General features: G+C 48.6%; 1 protein-coding gene across 1 annotated transcript in view; it reads right to left on the bottom strand.

The window, feature by feature from the left end:
* Nucleotides 1-22,386, bottom strand: part of LOC144763177 (amine sulfotransferase-like) — a 500,824-nt gene that overhangs the window by 222,310 nt on the left and 256,128 nt on the right. The window contains exon 5 of the mRNA XM_078648523.1: nucleotides 8,927-9,021. Coding sequence (XP_078504649.1) covers nucleotides 8,927-9,021 — 95 coding nt within the window. The remainder of the gene's footprint in view (nucleotides 1-8,926; nucleotides 9,022-22,386) is intronic.

The raw sequence follows: 22,386 nt of genomic DNA, 5'->3' as shown, positions 1-22,386 counted from the left end.
GGGAAGAGGTTCATGTGTAGCCCAGCTAGGTCCCAGTAGGATGGTAGGGGTGTAGGGGTTCACGTCCTGTCTCAGTGGAGGCGGAGTGAGTGTGGGACGGTGTGTCCCACGTTGGCCCGAAACCCTATCTCAGGGCCTGGAGGGTTCCCTAAGGGAGCGCCAGGTCAGGGGCCTAGGCTGTACATACAGCCTAGGAACGACTAGGGTTGGCTCTTAATCAGCAAGGCTGAGCCACAATTCTAAACAGCCTAGGCTGTACATACAGGTCATTTGAGGAGGATCTTCCTGTGTCTAGAGGACGGGGAGTATCTGTAACCAGAACTCTGGCGGTCCTGGTGTTGAGGGGTACCGCTCCTAAGTGTAGGGTGCAGTACTCAGGAAGGGGGTGCAGAGGGACGGTGTACTTCTGACCCCGGTGCAACCTGAGGGTTTAGATCCTAGGTTGGGAGATTAGGAAGCTTCCAGGTCAAGACGAATCTCTACCAAAGTGGATCAGCTGAAGAGACTGAGGGGGCTGCCCTTGTTGTGTGATCTGGGGCTCACCTGCAGTTTGTTTTTTCCACTAAAGTAGAGGAAAGGGGACTTTGCTGTGTGCTGTGTCCCCCCACCTGCTTGAAGAGGAACTGTGCTGTGTGCTTTGTACCTCAGAAGTGAAATAGTTTCCAGGTGGTAGACCAGTGATGGAGTGAGGTCCTGATCTGGTAGGAGAATTGTGTTCTGGTGAGTGCTTCCCTGTGAGGGTGCGGAAACCCCAGAATTAGAGGTAGGATGGGGCATCCTTGCCCGTGACCTCTGGTCAGCCTGAGGGTATGGTCCCTAGGTTGAAGGATCAGTGGTAGTTGTAACTACACTGAGAGGGAGATAGGAGAATGGCTATTGTGTGCCAGGGGTTACTGCCCCCCACTCTGTGAAGTGGTTATGACCTGTGACATTTGGATGGCCTAGGGCCTGGTCTTGGCCGTGGATGACTAGGGAGTACCAGTGGGGTATCCTAGTTGTGCCAGAGAGCTTTAGTTGAGAGGAATCCATGTGGGTTCAGAGTGGCGCAAAACCGGAGGGTGTCCCTGCCGTGCGGGCCCGTGTCCGTGTTTTGTCGCCCAAAGCAGGGAAGCCCATCAGTGGAGTGATTGGTCTACCCTGCGTTTTGGCTGGAAGGGGGTTGTGTTGGACCTGGCCCTTTTTGGTAGGTTCACCCCGAAACTTTTTGCTTTTTCCTAGCCTGTTTCTGGAGGGTCCTTGCGCAAATTCTTAAACAATGCCGGGACAGAACTGCTATACCAGATATTGAACTGATACAAGGGGACTCCCCGCTCACGGAGACCCAGGTGGTGGAGAGGTTCAGGGAATATTATGCAAATCTCAATTCCTCATGTGGATTTGGCCCAGAGGAACGTATCCTTGACTACCTGTCCCTTATAGAACTACCATGGTTGTCCAACCTGCACCGCGAGTTCTTAATGCGACCGATTGAGCGAGGAGACATCATTCTGGCCCTCTAGGAGATGAGGGCAGGGAATGCCCCTGGTAGTGATGGCCTCACTGTTGCTTTTATAAGGCATTCCAGGACCTCTTACTCCCGCACCTGCTTACATTACTAGAGGACCTGTGTACCTCTGGAACCATGCCCCAGATTATGCGGGAGGCGATCCTGGTTGCCATACTTAAGCCAAGGAAACCCTCGAATGACTGCGCATCGTACAGGCCTTTATCTCTCATGAACGTTGATATGAAGATCTTTGAGAAGTTGCTGGCCCATCGTCTTAGCTTTCTGGACACCACCCTGGTCGCTCCAGAACAGGTCGGCTTTGTACCTAGCCGGAATCTGACCTATAATTTGAGAACGGTATTCGCGGCTATGCAACATACACGCACGGATGTCCCTGCAATTGCGGTCTTTTTGGACATGAAAAAAGGCCGTCGAATGGCCCTTCATGAGACATGTCTTGTGTCGAAAGGGGGTTGGGAGCATATTCCTCCAATTACTGGCGACATTGAATCATGAGCCCACAGCCGAATCCGTATTGGATCCCTGGTCACCGATCCCATACGAATTTGCACGGGAACGAGGCAGGGATGCCCCCTATCCCCAATCCTTTATGCCCTGACAGCTGAACCTCTAGCCTGCACCCTGCAGGAATATCATGGACAGAGGGGCACATGGTTCCCGAACTACCGACTCATTGTGTCTACGTGCGCTGATGAAACTCTCCTATAAGTTAGAGACCCTGAGACCAATCTCTCACCTGTTCTGTGCGAGGTGGTCCTGTTCGGCTCCCTCTCAGGTATCAAAGTTAACTGGAGCAAGTCCACTATGTTCCCCCCTACACCTACCACGTTACGCTTTGAACCAGAATATCCGTTACAATGGACTACAGATGCGGTGCACTATTTGGGCATCCGGCTACATACTGACTTGGAGGTCGTTTTGAGGGAGAATTATGGAGTTGCCGTCTCCAAATTAGAAGAGGATATTGACAGTTGGATTCACCTCCCGCTGTCATTGATGGGCAGGGTATCTTTGAGGAAAATGATTGTACTACCCCGTTTTCTCTTCCTTTTCACGAACATTCCTATGGTCTTGTCACAAATTTTCTTTCAATGCCTGCAGTCGTTGATGGTCCGCCTGGCATGGGCGGGCAAACAGCCAAGAGTGGCCTGGAAAATATTGACGCTCCCGTACACGATGGGTGGCCTGGACGCTCCTGATCTCGAACTATACTATAGGGCAGCACAGTGCTCCCATGCATATCATTGGATACATGGCCCTCCTGATATACCACACATACAGATCGAAACCATTGTAGCTGACCCAAAACCAATGCCAGCTCTCCTATTTACGCCCCCCTACAGACGCACTGGTATATTAGACTCTCTAAACTCGGTCACTCACGCCTGGCACTATATGCTCGACGCGCTCACCAGTAATTTATTGTATTCCCCATCGGCTCGCCTCGACTGGTGCTACTGGCTGGGGTCATGCAGAGACAGGGAAGTCATTACGGCGCTGCGGACGCAGAATGTGCATACTATGGGCGGCCTCTTTGCGGTTGGCGTTGCCCATACCTGTGGAGACATTATGGAAGGGGTGGAGTTACGCTCGGCTCTGGCACAATACCAGCTTCACAGAGTGAGGCATGCTCTCAGGTAACTCCTCGGAGAGGACATGGCGGAGCCCCCGGAGGTCGTGGCCTTGACTGTTGTTATCAAGACACAGTCACCAGCCAAACTGGTGTCTAGACTCTATCATATGGCATTTGCCACTAGAGATGATGAATATACGAAACCGCGTCTAGCATGGCAGCAAGACCTTCAGACGGAACTGTCGGATGATAAATGGCGGTTTTGCGGCCTGAGCACCAAAAGACTATCTCTTAACGGACGTCCTAGGTTAGTCTACTTCAAATTTATAAATAGGGTGTACTATACGCCGGAACTACTACACCGATATGGCCTACGCGAGAGCCCACAATGCGAACGGTGCGGCACACAGGTTGCTGATTTCCTCCATGTTGCGTGGTCCTGTCCTGGGATTGCCCACTACTGGGAGGAGGTCTTCCATGAAGTGAACCGCGTAACAGATATGGCGTGAACCCCGGATCTGCTTTTAGCCATACTGGGCTACTTCAAACCACTTCCTAAGGCACACAGGCGTTTGGTGGATATATCTTTCCTCCTGGCTAAAAGATGCATTGCCGTCTGTTGGCTACGTGGCCCGACCCCCACATTGGCACAATGGTCTAGAGATATGCTGTTCTGTTGTACACAAACAGAAAATTACAGTGAGCTGCTACCCCCACGCAACAGACCCAAAAACATTTGGTCCTTATATATAACTAATACATAACTAAGAGACGCACTCCAGAGTTCCCTGACAGGACTGACACCGATTCCCAGAGAGTGACTACTCCTACTGATGGAGACCTTGACATGTAGCTGATCCCCCATCATTTTTTCCCTATTTAGTTTTGCACCGCCGCCTCTATTTTATTCCCTCATAGCCTGAGTGTTAACGGAGTGGACGTAAGAAGTGACGACGCACCACAGAGGGCAACACTTGAGTGCCGGTATTGTCAATTGCTATAACTCTAACCTTTATAGCCAGGTATCACTGAGATGTGCTGATGTAGAAATACTGCATATAGAGGATGTGTCTATGCCCGTACTAATGTCTGTGTAATGCTGTTTTGTTTTGGTTATTACGCTGTACAATTCCCAATAAACATATTTTTTTTAAAAAACTGTCTCAAGCTGAACTCAGATACAACTGAGGTACTTTTCTTAAACCAGAAGTCTCCTCTCCCCTCTGCGCTCTGGTGGCCACAGGAGCTGAATCCTCCCCCTGAGCCTGTGGACGCGGTGAGAAACCTGGGGTTCAGATTCAACAATGTACTCTCCTGTAAATCCCAAATTAGGCAAGTGTCTACCTCATGCTTTGGGAAGTTACGTACTATGCGGAAATTCCTCCACTTCTTGCCTTTGGAGTGTCGAAGAACAGTAGTCCATGCACTAATTACATCACACTTGGACTATGCAAACAGTCTCAATCTGGGTTTCCCCGCTTATCTGACTTGCAGAATGCAAATAATCCAGACTCCCACTGCCAGACTGATTTGCAAGATACCCTTCTGCCACTCTGTCACTCCCCACCTGAGAAACCTTCATTGGCTACCATTTTTCCGTTGCATAGAAATCAAGGCACTTACTTTAGCGTTCAGAACCACCAGGGGACTGGGCCCGGCGTACCTGAGAGACAGACTCCAGCATTCCCATCACGACCGGGCCCTGAGATCCAACCAACTGCATCTCCTCGTCATTCCCCCCCCTTTTGTAAGGCGAGGACAGGTGGCACAGCCTATGGGGTGAGGACCGCCAAACTCTGGACTGCCCTTCCAACCTCCATCTGCATATCGGAGACTAAATTTACTTTCAGTCGTGCCCTTAAAACCTGGTTGTTCACCAACACCTAGTTCCCCACGCACCCGTTATTCAGTCGACTGCTTCAGCGCCGGGACACCCCCTTTGAGGGTAGCTGTGCGCTTTACAAACTCCTAAATAAATTAATAAATAAATGTGTCAATGTTTTACCTGAACTCAGTTTGGCTGGTTGCTTTCCGATTAGCCTTTTCCTGAGAACAAACAAAATAACATATTCTTACCCTAGTGTGAATTTCTCCTGTGCTCCATATCTAAGAGCTCAGAGTGCTCATAAAAATGCACATACTTCCCGAAATCCGCAGCCTAAGTCATGGCAAACAGCCTCACTAACAATTTAGTTTTTTAAACTCATCGGTACTCCACACCTAATCAAATGTGAAAGTAGCTCTAGCTTGAGGAGGGCAGTGATGGCCTTGCAGATTTGATGAAGTGGCTTTGGGAGTACTTTGTGGTAGCCCCTTTAGTTGTTTGAAAAATGAACCCCTACTAGTGGTAATGAGGGATATGTGTGTGTGTGTAGCCCCAACCTATATATCACTAATGTAGGATACACCACTCACCTGCACATCATAGTAGCAAGTGGCTCATGGTAGTAATGTTTTTTCTTATGTGCAAATTTGGGTAAAAACGTATTTGCACTAAGTTTTAAGTTTTTACGTGGCTTAAATACCATTAATTATGTCTTTGAGGTATTCATTGGAAGCTCTTTTTGCACAACTCTTTAAATTTGTGTAACTCATTTCAATTCTGGAACATGTCTTAGACACCAACAAGGTTTCATCTGCAAATAACAAAGTCACAATTTTGGTAATCCTATCCAAGTTGCATCATTCATCAGGTGGCTGAGAAATTCTACCACTTGGCTGATGTACAGGGAAAACAGTGAACAAACCTGTTGGATGCTTATCAGCTGGGGCAGATTTTGTTTTCTGCCCATTGAGCCCCATTCTTACCGGGTCCTTGCTTTCTTCCTGTACTCTTATTGATATACAGTGGATCCATTGAAATACCCATTACAGCTAAGCCGCTCCATAACAAATATTGTGGATTATTATCAAAACGGACCTAATATTCACAAATAGCACATTCATGGACATGGACTACAGGCTACTAGTCTTGAAAGAATGTGAGGCTGATAGGATAATAGTTTGCAGGGTAATTTTGCAGCCTTTTTTTCGGACACTAGCAATGTCTGTGCATTGAGCCAACATTAAGGGATTGGGATTCCTTCTAATATTGCATTGCCCAAAAGCAAAATGTGCCAGTCCTGTAGAATAGGTTCAGTTTTATACAAACCAACAGATATTTTATGAGATCCAGGCGCCTTCCATTTTTGGTGTACATTACAATAAAAAGCTCATTCTGACTAAATAAGTCAGGATATTAAACTGTAATTAATGTCACACTTGTGAGATATGCATCTGCTACTATAATACTACTGTATAGTGAAGAAAAATAGTCATACTAGAGGACCTTATTTAAAGAAACATTGGTAAATAAACAGTTGCCACAATTAGCTACTGAGTATCATTAATTTCTTTTATCATTAATCCAGGTGTCTCCAGGAGTTAGGTCCACTGGGTATTTTGCAAGTCACCTTTTTGTCTTTCAACAGGGTTTTGTAAATCTTTTTACTGGACTGCACTTTCTCATTCTTCTTCTTTTTTTTATGGTGCCAAGCAAAACATTTTCAAAGTCATGACTCTCCTTTGACACCGGCGCTGTGGGTTCTTATACGTTGCATGTGTTCATGCACCAAATTCTGTCAATACCAAGTGAATTCTACCATATATAGCTTGATGGGTCTGAATGTACTGGCAGAGTTCTTGTGATCCAATACACTAGCATTCTGAAATCAATCTAATTAGTATGTTAATGATGGGAAGTGCATTCTCCATTCCTCTGATGGCCCATTTCAATCTTGTAAAAGCATTTGTGGGCCATATATATTCTTGCTCTTTAATGCCAGGCAGTCTTGTCTCTTTTTCCAGTGACTTGACACTTAACTCTCCATCAGGAAGCCATCCATCTGCTTTTAATTGCATGTCTCTCTCCAGTGCCTATCCCACAATATGTGGTCTTCTCCTAATAGCCTGCCATCCTTCCCAAGTCTTCCACAACATTTCCAGGAAGGTCTTGATAGTCCTGTCCATTCTAAACAACTAGTATGGCTGTACAGATATTCTACAGTGGAGCACGCCTCACACTCATTCCTGAATTGTGCTCTCTTATAGACAACCCTACAAAACACTACTGCAAATTGTCCAATGTCTAGTGCGTCATCGTACTCTAATGTGTAGCTTCTCTGCTCTCCAAACACTAATCTTCCTGTTATATACTGCTATTACATTGATCTTTTTTGCTATTGTGATGACTAGCATGTTGTTGTGAGATGTAGTCTATCACCCTCTTAACTTTTCTCCTCGGGCTCACCATTACTTCATACAACCTCAATACAATTGTGCACTTCTCTTTCTTTCCTTCATGTGTATACCTATGGTTTCATAGCTCCTCCTTGCCCTTCTTCTTACAGGACTCAAAATTAGCTTATTCAGTCCATGGTTTTTGTTGTTGAATATGGCTGCCTTTTATGTAATCTTGGCAAATGACTTTTGTTTTGTGTCTGCCAGTGACTTTTTCTCCTTGTCTTCTTTTACATCTTCTTTTTGCCTGTTGCCTGTTTCTGTTTTGCGGATGTTTCTTGTTCTGTGGCTATATACTCTGGATTGGTGTCCTGCACATGCTTCATAGTGTTCTTGGACTGGATACCGATGCTTGGTGTGCTCTGGCATGAATGGCAGTTGTGTGTTGCCGACTGCCATTTGCTATCTCAATTTGATGCTGGCTTGTGTGACAGAATGCACTAATGTGACAATATTTTAGCATTTTCTTTATTGCTGCTGAGAGTATAGTATTAAAGGGATCTGTTTAATATTTCCACATCTTTGACTTCAATATGTGTAACTTTCCTCATCTGTAAAGCATGTAAATTACCTACATTATTGAAAACAGATATGCTGTATTTATATAATTTTAATCCAGTTTCTTTTTTCCAAGCTTATAGTGATAAGTAATAAACTTATCACTATAAGTTATAAGTAATATATTCCTGTCCTTCTCCCTGCCACAAAAAAGCAGCTGTGCAGCAATACAGACACCCTTGCACCATGGGGCAAGGGTGCATGCATTGCAGTGATAATTGTTTATGTGCAGGAAGGAACACCTTCCTGCACATAAGCAATAATTAAAGGCACTTTGCTCCTTATATGTGTTCTGCATTCTGCAGCACACATACAACAGAAAACAAGGAGCAATAAAAGATTTTCTCCTTGTTGCACCACTCTTATGCCTCCCCGGTAGGATTCTGATGACTTCCCAGGTTTACGATACTTTGTAAATCTGGGAATGTGCCAGGTTCCATGGATTTTGCATGGAAAAACCCACTGCAACACCCATAAAACGCCCCTTTTGTTAGAGTAATGCGTGAAATGGGGCCATATTTACGCAGGGTGACTTTAAGTGGCCTTCTAAATATGGTCAGGCACACTGCGCCACTGGTGCGTATAAAAAAGTGATGCACTGTCGGCATAATGGGCTTGTAAATGAGGCCCAGAGTGCGCAAATATCCTCTTGCCACTCTCACAAGACTTCCAGCTGTGCAGATTCCTTCTCCTTTGTTTTATTGTGTAACATGTTGTGTACGGTAACGTCTGTAAGACATAGGAAGAATTTGGCATTTGTAGTACTACTGGCTTACTCCTAGAATTCAGATACTGAGACTGGGCTACCTCTCAAATTTTTGGGATTCAAGAGTAATCCAAAAGTACATGAAGAGTAAGCAACATGTGTTCACAACCAAATAAATGGCCACAATATTAACCAAATCATGCTAATTAGCATCACCCTGGACAATGAACTTAAGCACAAATCACTTTTTTGATACAACTGTATATTTTCAAGAATAAATTTTTAAGAGATCCAGATAACTAACCTTCACCATATCTTCATATTGGAGAAAAAGTATATTATAGTCACCCTTGTGAGTATGCCAGCCTTTAACATGGTCAAACCAAGAGCCACCGACCACTGTTGAAAAAAAATGTGGTATTTTAAAAAGTATTAGCAATGCTAAGCATCAGACACACAATCAGCAGAGAAGGTTTCAAAAGTAAACAGAGAACATATTATCTAGTTATATTGACTTCCTGATCATGTATATTATTTTGCCCCGCTCATTATAACAGAGCTTGGCATTAGATACAATTTCTCTGCCATTTCTTCTATTTAAAAATAAAAATGCTGCCTCAGCTCACAATGCCCAAATCACAGAAATTAAAAAAGAAGCTTGGAAAACTTTATAGAAAATAGTGGGTTAGCATGAATATTAACATGTCACTATTTTGATGCCTTTAAATTATTTCATGCCCAACTTCTTGGCAGGGTGGACAGCGTCCACCATGTGAAAATAGTGGCTGGATGCCATCTACCTGCATCTATCCCCGACTTGTGCCACATGAGAGTCTATAGTTGCAGTATAATGTCCTAAAGTTTCCAACAATGGAATTTGTAAGTCAGATTTATTCGACTGGAATTCAAGAGCCTTAGTGGTGTTTTCCATGTCGAAGCTCTTCCAAGCTTTTTGAAGAGTACCTGGTTGCATTAGAATGAGTGGTAATACATTATGTCACAGCATTTTCTTTTTGATTGCTTTACTGCTTTCTGAGGTTGAAGAAAAAATTCATAAGCGGATTATGCTTGTCAGCCCTTGTACGAATCAAGGTGTGTGTTTAGATTTTTTCTCAATTGCTCCGCCTTTGTGGTTTTCATGCTTTATTGTTGAGAGTGCCTAGTTGTAGTCCTGGGGCCATATTACTGTTGTGCCCCAAAGGCGCAATAGGCATTTGCGCCTGCTTTGGGTGCCCCCTGGACACTTTGGTTTTGAAGAAGGGGCCACAGATGTTTGTGCAGCCCCTTCTGTAATAAAGATAACGCTGGCGCACATGCAGCACCAGCACCATTAGGAGAGGGCAATCTCTCATTTGCATGGGGATGTTGTCCCATGCAAATGAGAGAATCAATTTGCCCCTGTGCTCATGTTGTATTCCCCCCTTAGGAGGTACACTGAAACTTCATAACAAAAAGGTGGCACACTGTCAGTCTGCCCCTGAGGAAAGCCCTCTCAAGGGCTGAAAGAGGGTCCCAAGGACTCCTAGACATCCCCCTGCAGGTGGGTGCAGTTGCTCACTTCACCCACATGTAAGGGGATCTCTAATCCCTTTTTGAACCTCCGGTGCACAGAGAAACACAGAGCAGCTTTTAAACTGCTGTTCCATATTTCTCTTGAATGGTCTTCCCTGGGGGCAGCGCGAGTTGGGGGCTGCCCTGACGGCAGCGCATTCTTCCTAATAGTACTCACTTTCCCTGTTTGCACCCAGCAGACCTGCTTTAAGGTGCGCTGTGGCACAAATGGTAAAATTGAGCCCTCTCTGGTATAAGTTAAAGTAGTAACCACTGTTCAGCCACTTTTCAGCTGCGTATTGCCTCATAAGGCTGTTGTCTGACTTAAGCAAAATTGTTTGCCTCTATATCTAGTGTCTCTTTGTAACTCCTAGTTGTCACCTTCACTTGTGCTGTTTTGTGCTGTTTCTCTTTTGTTTAATGTTATATAGTTCTTGCTTTTATGTTCTTTCTGCGATTGTGTTCTTATGATGTTATGCACCAAAGCACCTCATGCATACAACTTAGCTGCTGGGTAGTGGTGGCTGGTGACATTTGAAATTGGTGAGGTGTAAAAGTTAGACATGACTTTTATGTAGCGAGGGAAGCAAGCTAGCATAATGGACCAACTTGGGTATGGGGGGGGTCCTCCTCCCGAGAAAAAATTGAAAATTGTTTGGCAAATTTAGAATTTTAGAGCAAAAGATTTAATTGAGAAAGCATGGTTCAGAAAGCAGTGGGAACGCAGAGTCTTGAAATATTAAACCCATTAAAAACTGCCTCATATCTTACTCCATTAATATATTCAACAGTTACTGTAATGTGCAAATTGTATGGCGCAACAACTTCAGGCCCTTTAAAGTTCATGCTTGCCCAATGTCTTGCACTGCATGCTGCATCAGCTTTGGTATAAAATGCAATAACCAGGCTTTAGGATGCACCCACAGCTGCAGGTTGCAATTAGTCATATAGAAATATGTGCAGACAGGTTTTTAAGTGGAATGAAAAAAGTGGAGGCTTGCTAAAAGTGAACCTGCTGAATAAAAGTCTGTGATTCCCATAGTGTGCCACCCAACTGGTATTTAGATATTATTGAGGCTTGTGCTTGTGGAAGGAGTATTGGCCTTCAGTTATTTGTGCTTTATGTTAGATATGTGTGCCCTTTTTCTCTGCACATCTCATTTATCTGCACATCATTAACCTTATCTCTTTTCTCTTCATCACCCTCTTTTCACTCTCTCCGGAATTCACTTCCTCGCATCTTCCTCACTTCACCACCCCGAAGAACACATTTCACTCATTCACATTTAAGCACTTCTTTTACTTTTACCTTGTAAATATGTTGCCATCTATATACTCCATTAACACACAAACACACATTTGCACAGAATTTCAATGGCAACTAGAATACATGGTACAAAAGGGGGTGGTGATGGACGGAGAATCTGAACCAATCAAACACTCACACCCAGTCAACAGATCTGGGTTTAATCCATCACCGTTCTTTAGCCCACTCTGCCACCCCAGTTCAGACGTGGCCATATGCAAATCAGTCTGACCCTGTGCCTCATGGGAACAGTCCAGCCCGAACTGCCAAGCCATGCCTTCCCTGGACTGGAAACAAGCTTCCGAGGACCGGTTTCTGGCATTTCAGCCGTCTTCAGCCCGGCATGCTTGAACCCAGTGGCAAAGTGAGCAAGGGACTCACGTCTGAGCATACCCTGCCAACTTAAGGCGAACAAAATGGTACAAAAGGGGGTGGTGATGGACGGAGAATCTGAACCAATCAATCACTCACACCCAGTCAACAGATCTGGGTTTAATCCATCACCGTTCTTTAGCCCACTCTGCCACCCCAGTTCAGACATGGCCATATGCAAATCCGTCTGACCCTGTGCCTCATGGGAGCAGTCCAGCCCAAACTGCCAAGCCATGCCTTCCCTGGACCGGAAACAAGCTTCCGAGGACCGGTTTCTGGCATTGCAGCCGTCTTCAGCCCGGTTTGCTTGAATCCAGTGGCAAAGTGAGCAAGGGACTCACGCCTGAGCATACCCTGCCAACTTATGGCGAACAAAATGGTACAAAAGGGGGTGGTGATGGACGGAGAATCTGAACCAATCAAACACTCACACCCAGTCAACAGATCTGGGTTTAATCCATCACCGTTCTTTAGCCCACTCTGCCACCCCAGTTCAGACATGGCCATATGCAAATCAGTCTGACCCTGTGCCTCATGGGAGCAGTCCAGCCCGAACTGCCAAGCCATGCAATCCCTGGACCGGAAACAAGCTTCCGAGGACCGGTTTCTGGGATTGCAGCCGTCTTCAGCCCGGCTTCCTTGAATCCAGTGGCAAAGTGAGCAAGGGACTCACGTCTGAGCATACCCTGCCAACTTATGGCGAACAAAATGGTACAAAAGGGGGTGGTGATGGACTGAGAATCTGAACCAATCAAACACTCACACCCAGTCAACAGATCTGGGTTTAATCCATCACCGTTCTTTAGCCCACTCTGCCACCCCAGTTCAGACATGGCCATATGCAAATCAGTCTGACCCTGTGCCTCATGGGAACAGTCCAGCCCGAACTGCCAAGCCATGCCTTCCCTGGACCGGAAACAAGCTTCCGAGGACCGGTTTCTGGCATTGCAGCCGTTTTCAGCCCGGTTTGCTTGAATCCAGTGGCAAAGTGAGCAAGGGACTCACGCCTGAGCATACCCTGCCAACTTATGGCGAACAGAATGGTACAAAAGGGGGTGGTGATGGACAGAGAATCTGAACCAATCAAACACTCACACCCAGTCAACAGATCTGGGTTTAATCTATCACCGTTCTTTAGCCCACTCTGCCACCCCAGTTCAGACATGGCCATATGCAAATCAGTCTGAACCTGTGCCTCATGGGAACAGTCCAGCCCGAACTGCCAAGCCATGCCTTCCCTGGACCGGAAACAAGCTTCCGAGGACCGGTTTCTGGCATTGTAGCCGTCTTCAGCCCGGTTTGCTTGAATCCAGTGGCAAAGTGAGCAAGGGACTCACGTCTGAGCATACCCTGCCAACTTATGGCGAACAAAATGGTACAAAAGGGGGTGTTGATGGACGGAGAATCTGAACCAATCAAACACTCACACCCAGTCAACAGATCTGGGTTTAATCCATCACCGTTCTTTAGCCCACTCTGCCACACCAGTTCAGACAGGGCCATATGTAAATCAGTCTGACCCTGTGCCTCATGGGAGCAGTCCAGCCCGAACTGCCAAGCCATGCAATCCCTGGACTGGAAACAAGCTTCCGAGGACCGGTTTCTGGCATTGCAGCCGTCTTCAGCCCGGCTTCCTTGAATCCAGTGGCAAAGTGAGCAAGGGACTCACGTCTGAGCATACCCTGCCAACTTATGGCGAACAAAATGGTACAAAAGGGGGTGGTGATGGACGGAGAATCTGAACCAATCAAACACTCACACCCAGTCAACAGATCTGGGTTTAATCCATCACCGTTCTTTAGCCCACTCTGCCACCCCAGTTCAGACATGGCCATATGCAAATCAGTCTGACCCTGTGCCTCATGGGAACAGTCCAGCCCGAACTGCCAAGCCATGCCTTCCCTGGACCGGAAACAAGCTTCCGAGGACCAGTTTCTGGCATTGCAGCCGTCTTCAGCCCGGTTTGCTGGAATCCAGTGGCAAAGTGAGCAAGGGACGCACGCCTGAGCATACCCTGCCAACTTATGGCGAACAGAATGGTACAAAAGGGGGTGGTGATGGACGGAGAATCTGAACCAATCAAACACTCACACCCAGTCAACAGATCTGGGTTTAATCTATCACCGTTCTTTAGCCCACTCTGCCACCCCAGTTCAGACATGGCCATATGCAAATCAGTCTGACCCTGTGCCTCATGGGAACAGTCCAGCCCGAACTGCCAAGCCATGCCTTCCCTGGACCGGAAACAAGCTTCCGAGGACGGGTTTCTGGCATTGCAGCCGTCTTCAGCCCGGTTTGCTTGAATCCAGTGGCAAAGTGAGCAAGGGACTCACGCCTGTGCATACCCTGCCAACTTATGGCAAACAGAATGGTACAAAAGGGGGTGGTGATGGACGGAGAATCTGAACCAATCAAACACTCACACCCAGTCAACAGATCTGGGTTTAATCTATCACCGTTCTTTAGCCCACTCTGCCACCCCAGTTCAGACATGGCCATATGCAAATCAGTCTGACCCTGTGCATCATGGGAACAGTCCAGCCCGAACTGCCAAGCCATGCCTTCCCTGGACCGGAAACAAGCTTCCGAGGACCAGTTTCTGGCATTGCAGCAGTCTTCAGTCTGGCTTGCTTTAATCCAGTGGCAAAGTGAGCAAGGGACTCACGTCTGAGCATACCCTGCCAACTTATGGCGAACAAAATGGTACAAAAGGGGGTGGTGATGGACGGAGAATCTGAACCAACCAAACACTCACACCCAGTCAACAGATCTGGGTTTAATCCATCACCGTTCTTTAGCCCACTCTGCCACCCCAGTTCAGACATGGCCATATGCAAATCAGTCTGACCCTGTGCCTCATGGGAGCAGTCCAGCCCGAACTGCCAAGCCATGCCTTTCCTGGACCGGAAACAAGCTTCCGAGGACCGGTTTCTGGCATTGCAGCCGTCTTCAGCCCGGCTTCCTTGAATCCAGTGACAAAGTGAGCAAGGGACTCACGTCTGAGCATACCCTGCCAACTTATGGCGAACAAAATGGTACAAAAGGGGGTGATGATGGACGGAGAATCTGAACCAATCAAACACTCACACCCAGTCAACAGATCGGGGTTTAATCCATCACCGTTCTTTAGCCCACTCTGCCACCCCAGTTCAGACATGGCCATATGCAAATCAGTCTGACGCTGTGCCTCATGGGAGCAGTCCAGCCCGAACTGCCAAGCCATGCAATCCCTGGACCAGAAACAAGCTTCCGAGGACCGGTTTCTGGCATTGCAGCCATCTTCAGCCCGGCTTCCTTGAATCCAGTGGCAAAGTGAGCAAGGGACTCACGTCTGTGCATACCCTGCCAACTTATGGCAAACAGAATGGTACAAAAGGGGGTGGTGATGGACGGAGAATCTGAACCAATCAAACACTCACACCCAGTCAACAGATCTGGGTTTAATCCATCACCGCTCTTTAGCCCACTCTGCCACCCCAGTTCAGACATGGCCATATGCAAATCAGTCTGACCCTGTGCCTCATGGGAACAGTCCAGCCCGAACTGCCAAGACATGCCTTCCCTGGACCAGAAACAAGCTTCCGAGGACCGGTTTCTGGCATTGCAGCCGTCTTCAGCCCGGTTTGCTTGAATCCAGTGGCAAAGTGAGCAAGGGACTCACGCCTGAGCATACCCTGCCAACTTATGGCGAACAAAATGGTACAAAATGGGGTGGTGATGGACGGAGAATCTGAACCAATCAAACACTCACACCCAGTCAACAGATCTGGGTTTAATCCATCACCGTTCTTAAGCCCACTCTGCCACGCCAGTTCAGACATGGCCATATGTAAATCAGTCTGACCCTGTGCCTCATGGGAACAGTCCAGCCCGAACTGCCAAGCCATGCCTTCCCTGGACCGGAAACAAGCTTCCGAGGACCGGTTTCTGGCATTGCAGCCGTATTCAGCCTGGCTTGCTTGAATCCAGTGGCAAAGTGAGCAAGGGACTCACGTCTGAGCATACCCTGCCAACTTATGGCAAACAAAATGGTACAAAAGGGAGTTGTGATGGACGGAGAATCTGAACCAATCAAACACTCACACCCAGTCAACAGATCTGGGTTTAATCTATCACCGTTCTTTATCCCACTCTGCCACCCCAGTTCAGACATGGCCATATGCAAATCAGTCTGACCCTGTGCCTCATGGGAACAGTCCAGCCCGAACTGCCAAGCCATGCCTTCCCTGGACTGGAAACAAGCTTCCGAGGACCGTTTTCTGGCATTTCAGCCGTCTTCAGCCCGGCATGCTTGAACCCAGTGGCAAAGTGAGCAAGGGACTCACGTCTGAGCATACCCTGCCAACTTAAGGCGAACAAAATGGTACAAAAGGGGGTGGTGATGGACGGAGAATCTAAACCAATCAATCACTCACACCCAGTCAACAGATCTGGGTTTAATCCATCACCGTTCTTTAGCCCACTCTGCCACCCCAGTTCAGACATGGCCATATGCAAATCAGTCTGACCCTGTGCCTCATGGGAGCAGTCCAGCCCGAACTGCCAAGCCATGCCTTCCCTGGACCGGAAACAAGCTTCCGAGGACCGGTTTCTGGCATTGCAGCCGTCTTCAGCCCGGTTTGCTTGAATCCAGTGGCAAAGTGAGCAAGGGACTCACGCCTGAGCATACCCTGCCAACTTATGGCGAACAAAATGGTACAAAAGGGGGTGGTGATGGACGGAGAATCTGAATCAATCAAACACTCACACCCAGTCAACAGATCTGGGTTTAATCCATCACCGTTCTTTAGCCCACTCTGCCACCCCAGTTCAGACATGGCCATATGCAAATCAGTCTGACCCTGTGCCTCATGGGAGCAGTCCAGCCCGAACTGCCAAGCCATGCAATCCCTGGACCGGAAACAAGCTTCCGAGGACCGGTTTCTGGCATTGCAGCCGTCTTCAGCCCGGCTTCCTTGAATCCAGTGGCAAAGTGAGCAAGGGACTCACGTCTGAGCATACCCTGCCAACTTATGGCGAACAAAATGGTACAAAAGGGGGTGGTGATGGACTGAGAATCTGAACCAATCAAACACTCACACCCAGTCAACAGATCTGGGTTTAATCCATCACCGTTCTTTAGCCCACTCTGCCACCCCAGTTCAGACATGGCCATATGCAAATCAGTCTGACCCTGTGCCTCATGGGAACAGTCCAGCCCGAACTGCCAAGCCATGCCTTCCCTGGACCGGAAACAAGCTTCCGAGGACCGGTTTCTGGCATTGCAGCCGTTTTCAGCCCGGTTTGCTTGAATCCAGTGGCAAAGTGAGCAAGGGACTCACGCCTGAGCATACCCTGCCAACTTATGGCGAACAGAATGGTACAAAAGGGGGTGGTGATGGACAGAGAATCTGAACCAATCAAACACTCACACCCAGTCAACAGATCTGGGTTTAATCTATCACCGTTCTTTAGCCCACTAGGCCACCCCAGTTCAGACATGGCCATATGCAAATCAGTCTGAACCTGTGCCTCATGGGAACAGTCCAGCCCGAACTGCCAAGCCATGCCTTCCCTGGACCGGAAACAAGCTTCCGAGGACCGGTTTCTGGCATTGTAGCCGTCTTCAGCCCGGCTTGCTTGAATCCAGTGGCAAAGTGAGCAAGGGACTCACGTCTGAGCATACCCTGCCAACTTATGGCGAACAAAATGGTACAAAAGGGGGTGTTGATGGACGGAGAATCTGAACCAATCAAACACTCACACCCAGTCAACAGATCTGGGTTTAATCCATCACCATTCTTTAGCCCACTCTGCCACACCAGTTCAGACAGGGCCATATGTAAATCAGTCTGACCCTGTGCCTCATGGGAACAGTCCAGCCCGAACTGCCAAGCCATGCCTTCCCTGGACCGGAAACAAGCTTCCGAGGACAGGTTTCTGGCATTGCAGCCGTCTTCAGCCCGGCTTGCTTGAATCCAGTGGCAAAGTGAGCAAGGGACTCACGTCTGAGCATACCCTGCCAACTTATGGCGAACAAAATGGTACAAAAGGGGGTGGTGATGGACGGAGAATCTGATGCAATCAAACACTCACACCCAGTCAACAGTTCTGGGTTTAATCCATCACCGTTCTTTAGCCCACTCTGCCACCCCAGTTCGGACATGGCCATATGCAAATCAGTCTGACCCTGTGCCTCATGGGAGCAGTCCAGCCCGAACTGCCAAGCCATGCAATCCCTGGACCGGAAACAAGCTTCCGAGGACCGGTTTCTGGCATTGCAGCCGTCTTCAGCCCGGCTTCCTTGAATCCAGTGGCAAAGTGAGCAAGGGACTCACGTCTGAGCATACCCTGCCAACTTATGGCGAACAAAATGGTACAAAAGGGGGTGGTGATGGACGGAGAATCTGAACCAATCAAACACTCACACCCAGTCAACAGATCTGGGTTTAATCTATCACCGTTCTTTAGCCCACTCTGCCACCCCAGTTCAGACATGGCCATATGCAAATCAGTCTGACCCTGTGCCTCATGGGAACAGTCCAGCCCGAACTGCCAAGCCATGCCTTCCCTGGACCGGAAACAAGCTTCCGAGGACCAGTTTCTGGCATTGCAGCCGTCTTCAGCCCGGTTTGCTGGAATCCAGTGGCAAAGTGAGCAAGGGACGCACGCCTGAGCATACCCTGCCAACTTATGGCGAACAGAATGGTACAAAAGGGGGTGGTGATGGACGGAGAATCTGAACCAATCAAACACTCACACCCAGTCAACAGATCTGGGTTTAATCTATCACCGTTCTTTAGCCCACTCTGCCACCCCAGTTCAGACATGGCCATATGCAAATCAGTCTGACCCTGTGCCTCATGGGAACAGTCCAGCCCGAACTGCCAAGCCATGCCTTCCCTGGACCGGAAACAAGCTTCCGAGGACGGGTTTCTGGCATTGCAGCCGTCTTCAGCCCGGTTTGCTTGAATCCAGTGGCAAAGTGAGCAAGGGACTCACGCCTGTGCATACCCTGCCAACTTATGGCAAACAGAATGGTACAAAAGGGGGTGGTGATGGACGGAGAATCTGAACCAATCAAACACTCACACCCAGTCAACAGATCTGGGTTTAATCTATCACCGTTCTTTAGCCCAGTCTGCCACCCCAGTTCAGACATGGCCATATGCAAATCAGTCTGACCCTGTGCCTCATGGGAACAGTCCAGCCCGAACTGCCAAGCCATGCCTTCCCTGGACTGGAAACAAGCTTCCGAGGACCGTTTTCTGGCATTTCAGCCGTCTTCAGCCCGGCATGCTTGAACCCAGTGGCAAAGTGAGCAAGGGACTCACGTCTGAGCATACCCTGCCAACTTAAGGCGAACAAAATGGTACAAAAGGGGGTGGTGATGGACGGAGAATCTAAACCAATCAATCACTCACACCCAGTCAACAGATCTGGGTTTAATCCATCACCGTTCTTTAGCCCACTCTGCCACCCCAGTTCAGACATGGCCATATGCAAATCAGTCTGACCCTGTGCCTCATGGGAGCAGTCCAGCCCGAACTGCCAAGCCATGCCTTCCCTGGACCGGAAACAAGCTTCCGAGGACCGGTTTCTGGCATTGCAGCCGTCTTCAGCCCGGTTTGCTTGAATCCAGTGGCAAAGTGAGCAAGGGACTCACGCCTGAGCATACCCTGCCAACTTATGGCGAACAAAATGGTACAAAAGGGGGTGGTGATGGACGGAGAATCTGAATCAATCAAACACTCACACCCAGTCAACAGATCTGGGTTTAATCCATCACCGTTCTTTAGCCCACTCTGCCACCCCAGTTCAGACATGGCCATATGCAAATCAGTCTGACCCTGTGCCTCATGGGAGCAGTCCAGCCCGAACTGCCAAGCCATGCAATCCCTGGACCGGAAACAAGCTTCCGAGGACCGGTTTCTGGCATTGCAGCCGTCTTCAGCCCGGCTTCCTTGAATCCAGTGGCAAAGTGAGCAAGGGACTCACGTCTGAGCATACCCTGCCAACTTATGGCGAACAAAATGGTACAAAAGGGGGTGGTGATGGACTGAGAATCTGAACCAATCAAACACTCACACCCAGTCAACAGATCTGGGTTTAATCCATCACCGTTCTTTAGCCCACTCTGCCACCCCAGTTCAGACATGGCCATATGCAAATCAGTCTGACCCTGTGCCTCATGGGAACAGTCCAGCCCGAACTGCCAAGCCATGCCTTCCCTGGACCGGAAACAAGCTTCCGAGGACCGGTTTCTGGCATTGCAGCCGTTTTCAGCCCGGTTTGCTTGAATCCAGTGGCAAAGTGAGCAAGGGACTCACGCCTGAGCATACCCTGCCAACTTATGGCGAACAGAATGGTACAAAAGGGGGTGGTGATGGACAGAGAATCTGAACCAATCAAACACTCACACCCAGTCAACAGATCTGGGTTTAATCTATCACCGTTCTTTAGCCCACTAGGCCACCCCAGTTCAGACATGGCCATATGCAAATCAGTCTGAACCTGTGCCTCATGGGAACAGTCCAGCCCGAACTGCCAAGCCATGCCTTCCCTGGACCGGAAACAAGCTTCCGAGGACCGGTTTCTGGCATTGTAGCCGTCTTCAGCCCGGCTTGCTTGAATCCAGTGGCAAAGTGAGCAAGGGACTCACGTCTGAGCATACCCTGCCAACTTATGGCGAACAAAATGGTACAAAAGGGGGTGTTGATGGACGGAGAATCTGAACCAATCAAACACTCACACCCAGTCAACAGATCTGGGTTTAATCCATCACCATTCTTTAGCCCACTCTGCCACACCAGTTCAGACAGGGCCATATGTAAATCAGTCTGACCCTGTGCCTCATGGGAACAGTCCAGCCCGAACTGCCAAGCCATGCCTTCCCTGGACCGGAAACAAGCTTCCGAGGACAGGTTTCTGGCATTGCAGCCGTCTTCAGCCCGGCTTGCTTGAATCCAGTGGCAAAGTGAGCAAGGGACTCACGTCTGAGCATACCCTGCCAACTTATGGCGAACAAAATGGTACAAAAGGGGGTGGTGATGGACGGAGAATCTGATGCAATCAAACACTCACACCCAGTCAACAGTTCTGGGTTTAATCCATCACCGTTCTTTAGCCCACTCTGCCACCCCAGTTCGGACATGGCCATATGCAAATCAGTCTGACCCTGTGCCTCATGGGAGCAGTCCAGCCCGAACTGCCAAGCCATGCAATCCCTGGACCGGAAACAAGCTTCCGAGGACCGGTTTCTGGCATTGCAGCCGTCTTCAGCCCGGCTTCCTTGAATCCAGTGGCAAAGTGAGCAAGGGACTCACGTCTGAGCATACCCTGCCAACTTATGGCGAACAAAATGGTACAAAAGGGGGTGGTGATGGACGGAGAATCTGAACCAATCAAACACTCACACCCAGTCAACAGATCTGGGTTTAATCTATCACCGTTCTTTAGCCCACTCTGCCACCCCAGTTCAGACATGGCCATATGCAAATCAGTCTGACCCTGTGCCTCATGGGAACAGTCCAGCCCGAACTGCCAAGCCATGCCTTCCCTGGACCGGAAACAAGCTTCCGAGGACCAGTTTCTGGCATTGCAGCCGTCTTCAGCCCGGTTTGCTGGAATCCAGTGGCAAAGTGAGCAAGGGACGCACGCCTGAGCATACCCTGCCAACTTATGGCGAACAGAATGGTACAAAAGGGGGTGGTGATGGACGGAGAATCTGAACCAATCAAACACTCACACCCAGTCAACAGATCTGGGTTTAATCTATCACCGTTCTTTAGCCCACTCTGCCACCCCAGTTCAGACATGGCCATATGCAAATCAGTCTGACCCTGTGCCTCATGGGAACAGTCCAGCCCGAACTGCCAAGCCATGCCTTCCCTGGACCGGAAACAAGCTTCCGAGGACGGGTTTCTGGCATTGCAGCCGTCTTCAGCCCGGTTTGCTTGAATCCAGTGGCAAAGTGAGCAAGGGACTCACGCCTGTGCATACCCTGCCAACTTATGGCAAACAGAATGGTACAAAAGGGGGTGGTGATGGACGGAGAATCTGAACCAATCAAACACTCACACCCAGTCAACAGATCTGGGTTTAATCTATCACCGTTCTTTAGCCCAGTCTGCCACCCCAGTTCAGACATGGCCATATGCAAATCAGTCTGACCCTGTGCATCATGGGAACAGTCCAGCCCGAACTGCCAAGCCATGCCTTCCCTGGACCGGAAACACGCTTCCGAGGACCGGTTTCTGGCATTGCAGCCGTCTTCAGTCTGGCTTGCTTTAATCCAGTGGCAAAGTGAGCAAGGGACTCACGTGTGAGCATACCCTGCCAACTTATGGCGAACAAAATGGTACAAAAGGGGGTGGTGATGGACGGAGAATCTGAACCAACCAAACACTCACACCCAGTCAACAGATCTGGGTTTAATCCATCACCGTTCTTTAGCCCACTCTGCCACCCCAGTTCAGACATGGCCATATGCAAATCAGTCTGACCCTGTGCCTCATGGGAGTAGTCCAGCCCGAACTGCCAAGCCATGCCTTTCC

The sequence above is a fragment of the Lissotriton helveticus genome, chromosome 6 (genome assembly GCF_964261635.1).
Source record: "Lissotriton helveticus chromosome 6, aLisHel1.1, whole genome shotgun sequence".
Lineage (NCBI taxonomy): Eukaryota > Metazoa > Chordata > Amphibia > Caudata > Salamandridae > Lissotriton > Lissotriton helveticus.
The sequence above is the reverse complement of the archived record's forward strand: the minus strand, read 5'-3'. Positions and strand labels throughout refer to the sequence as shown.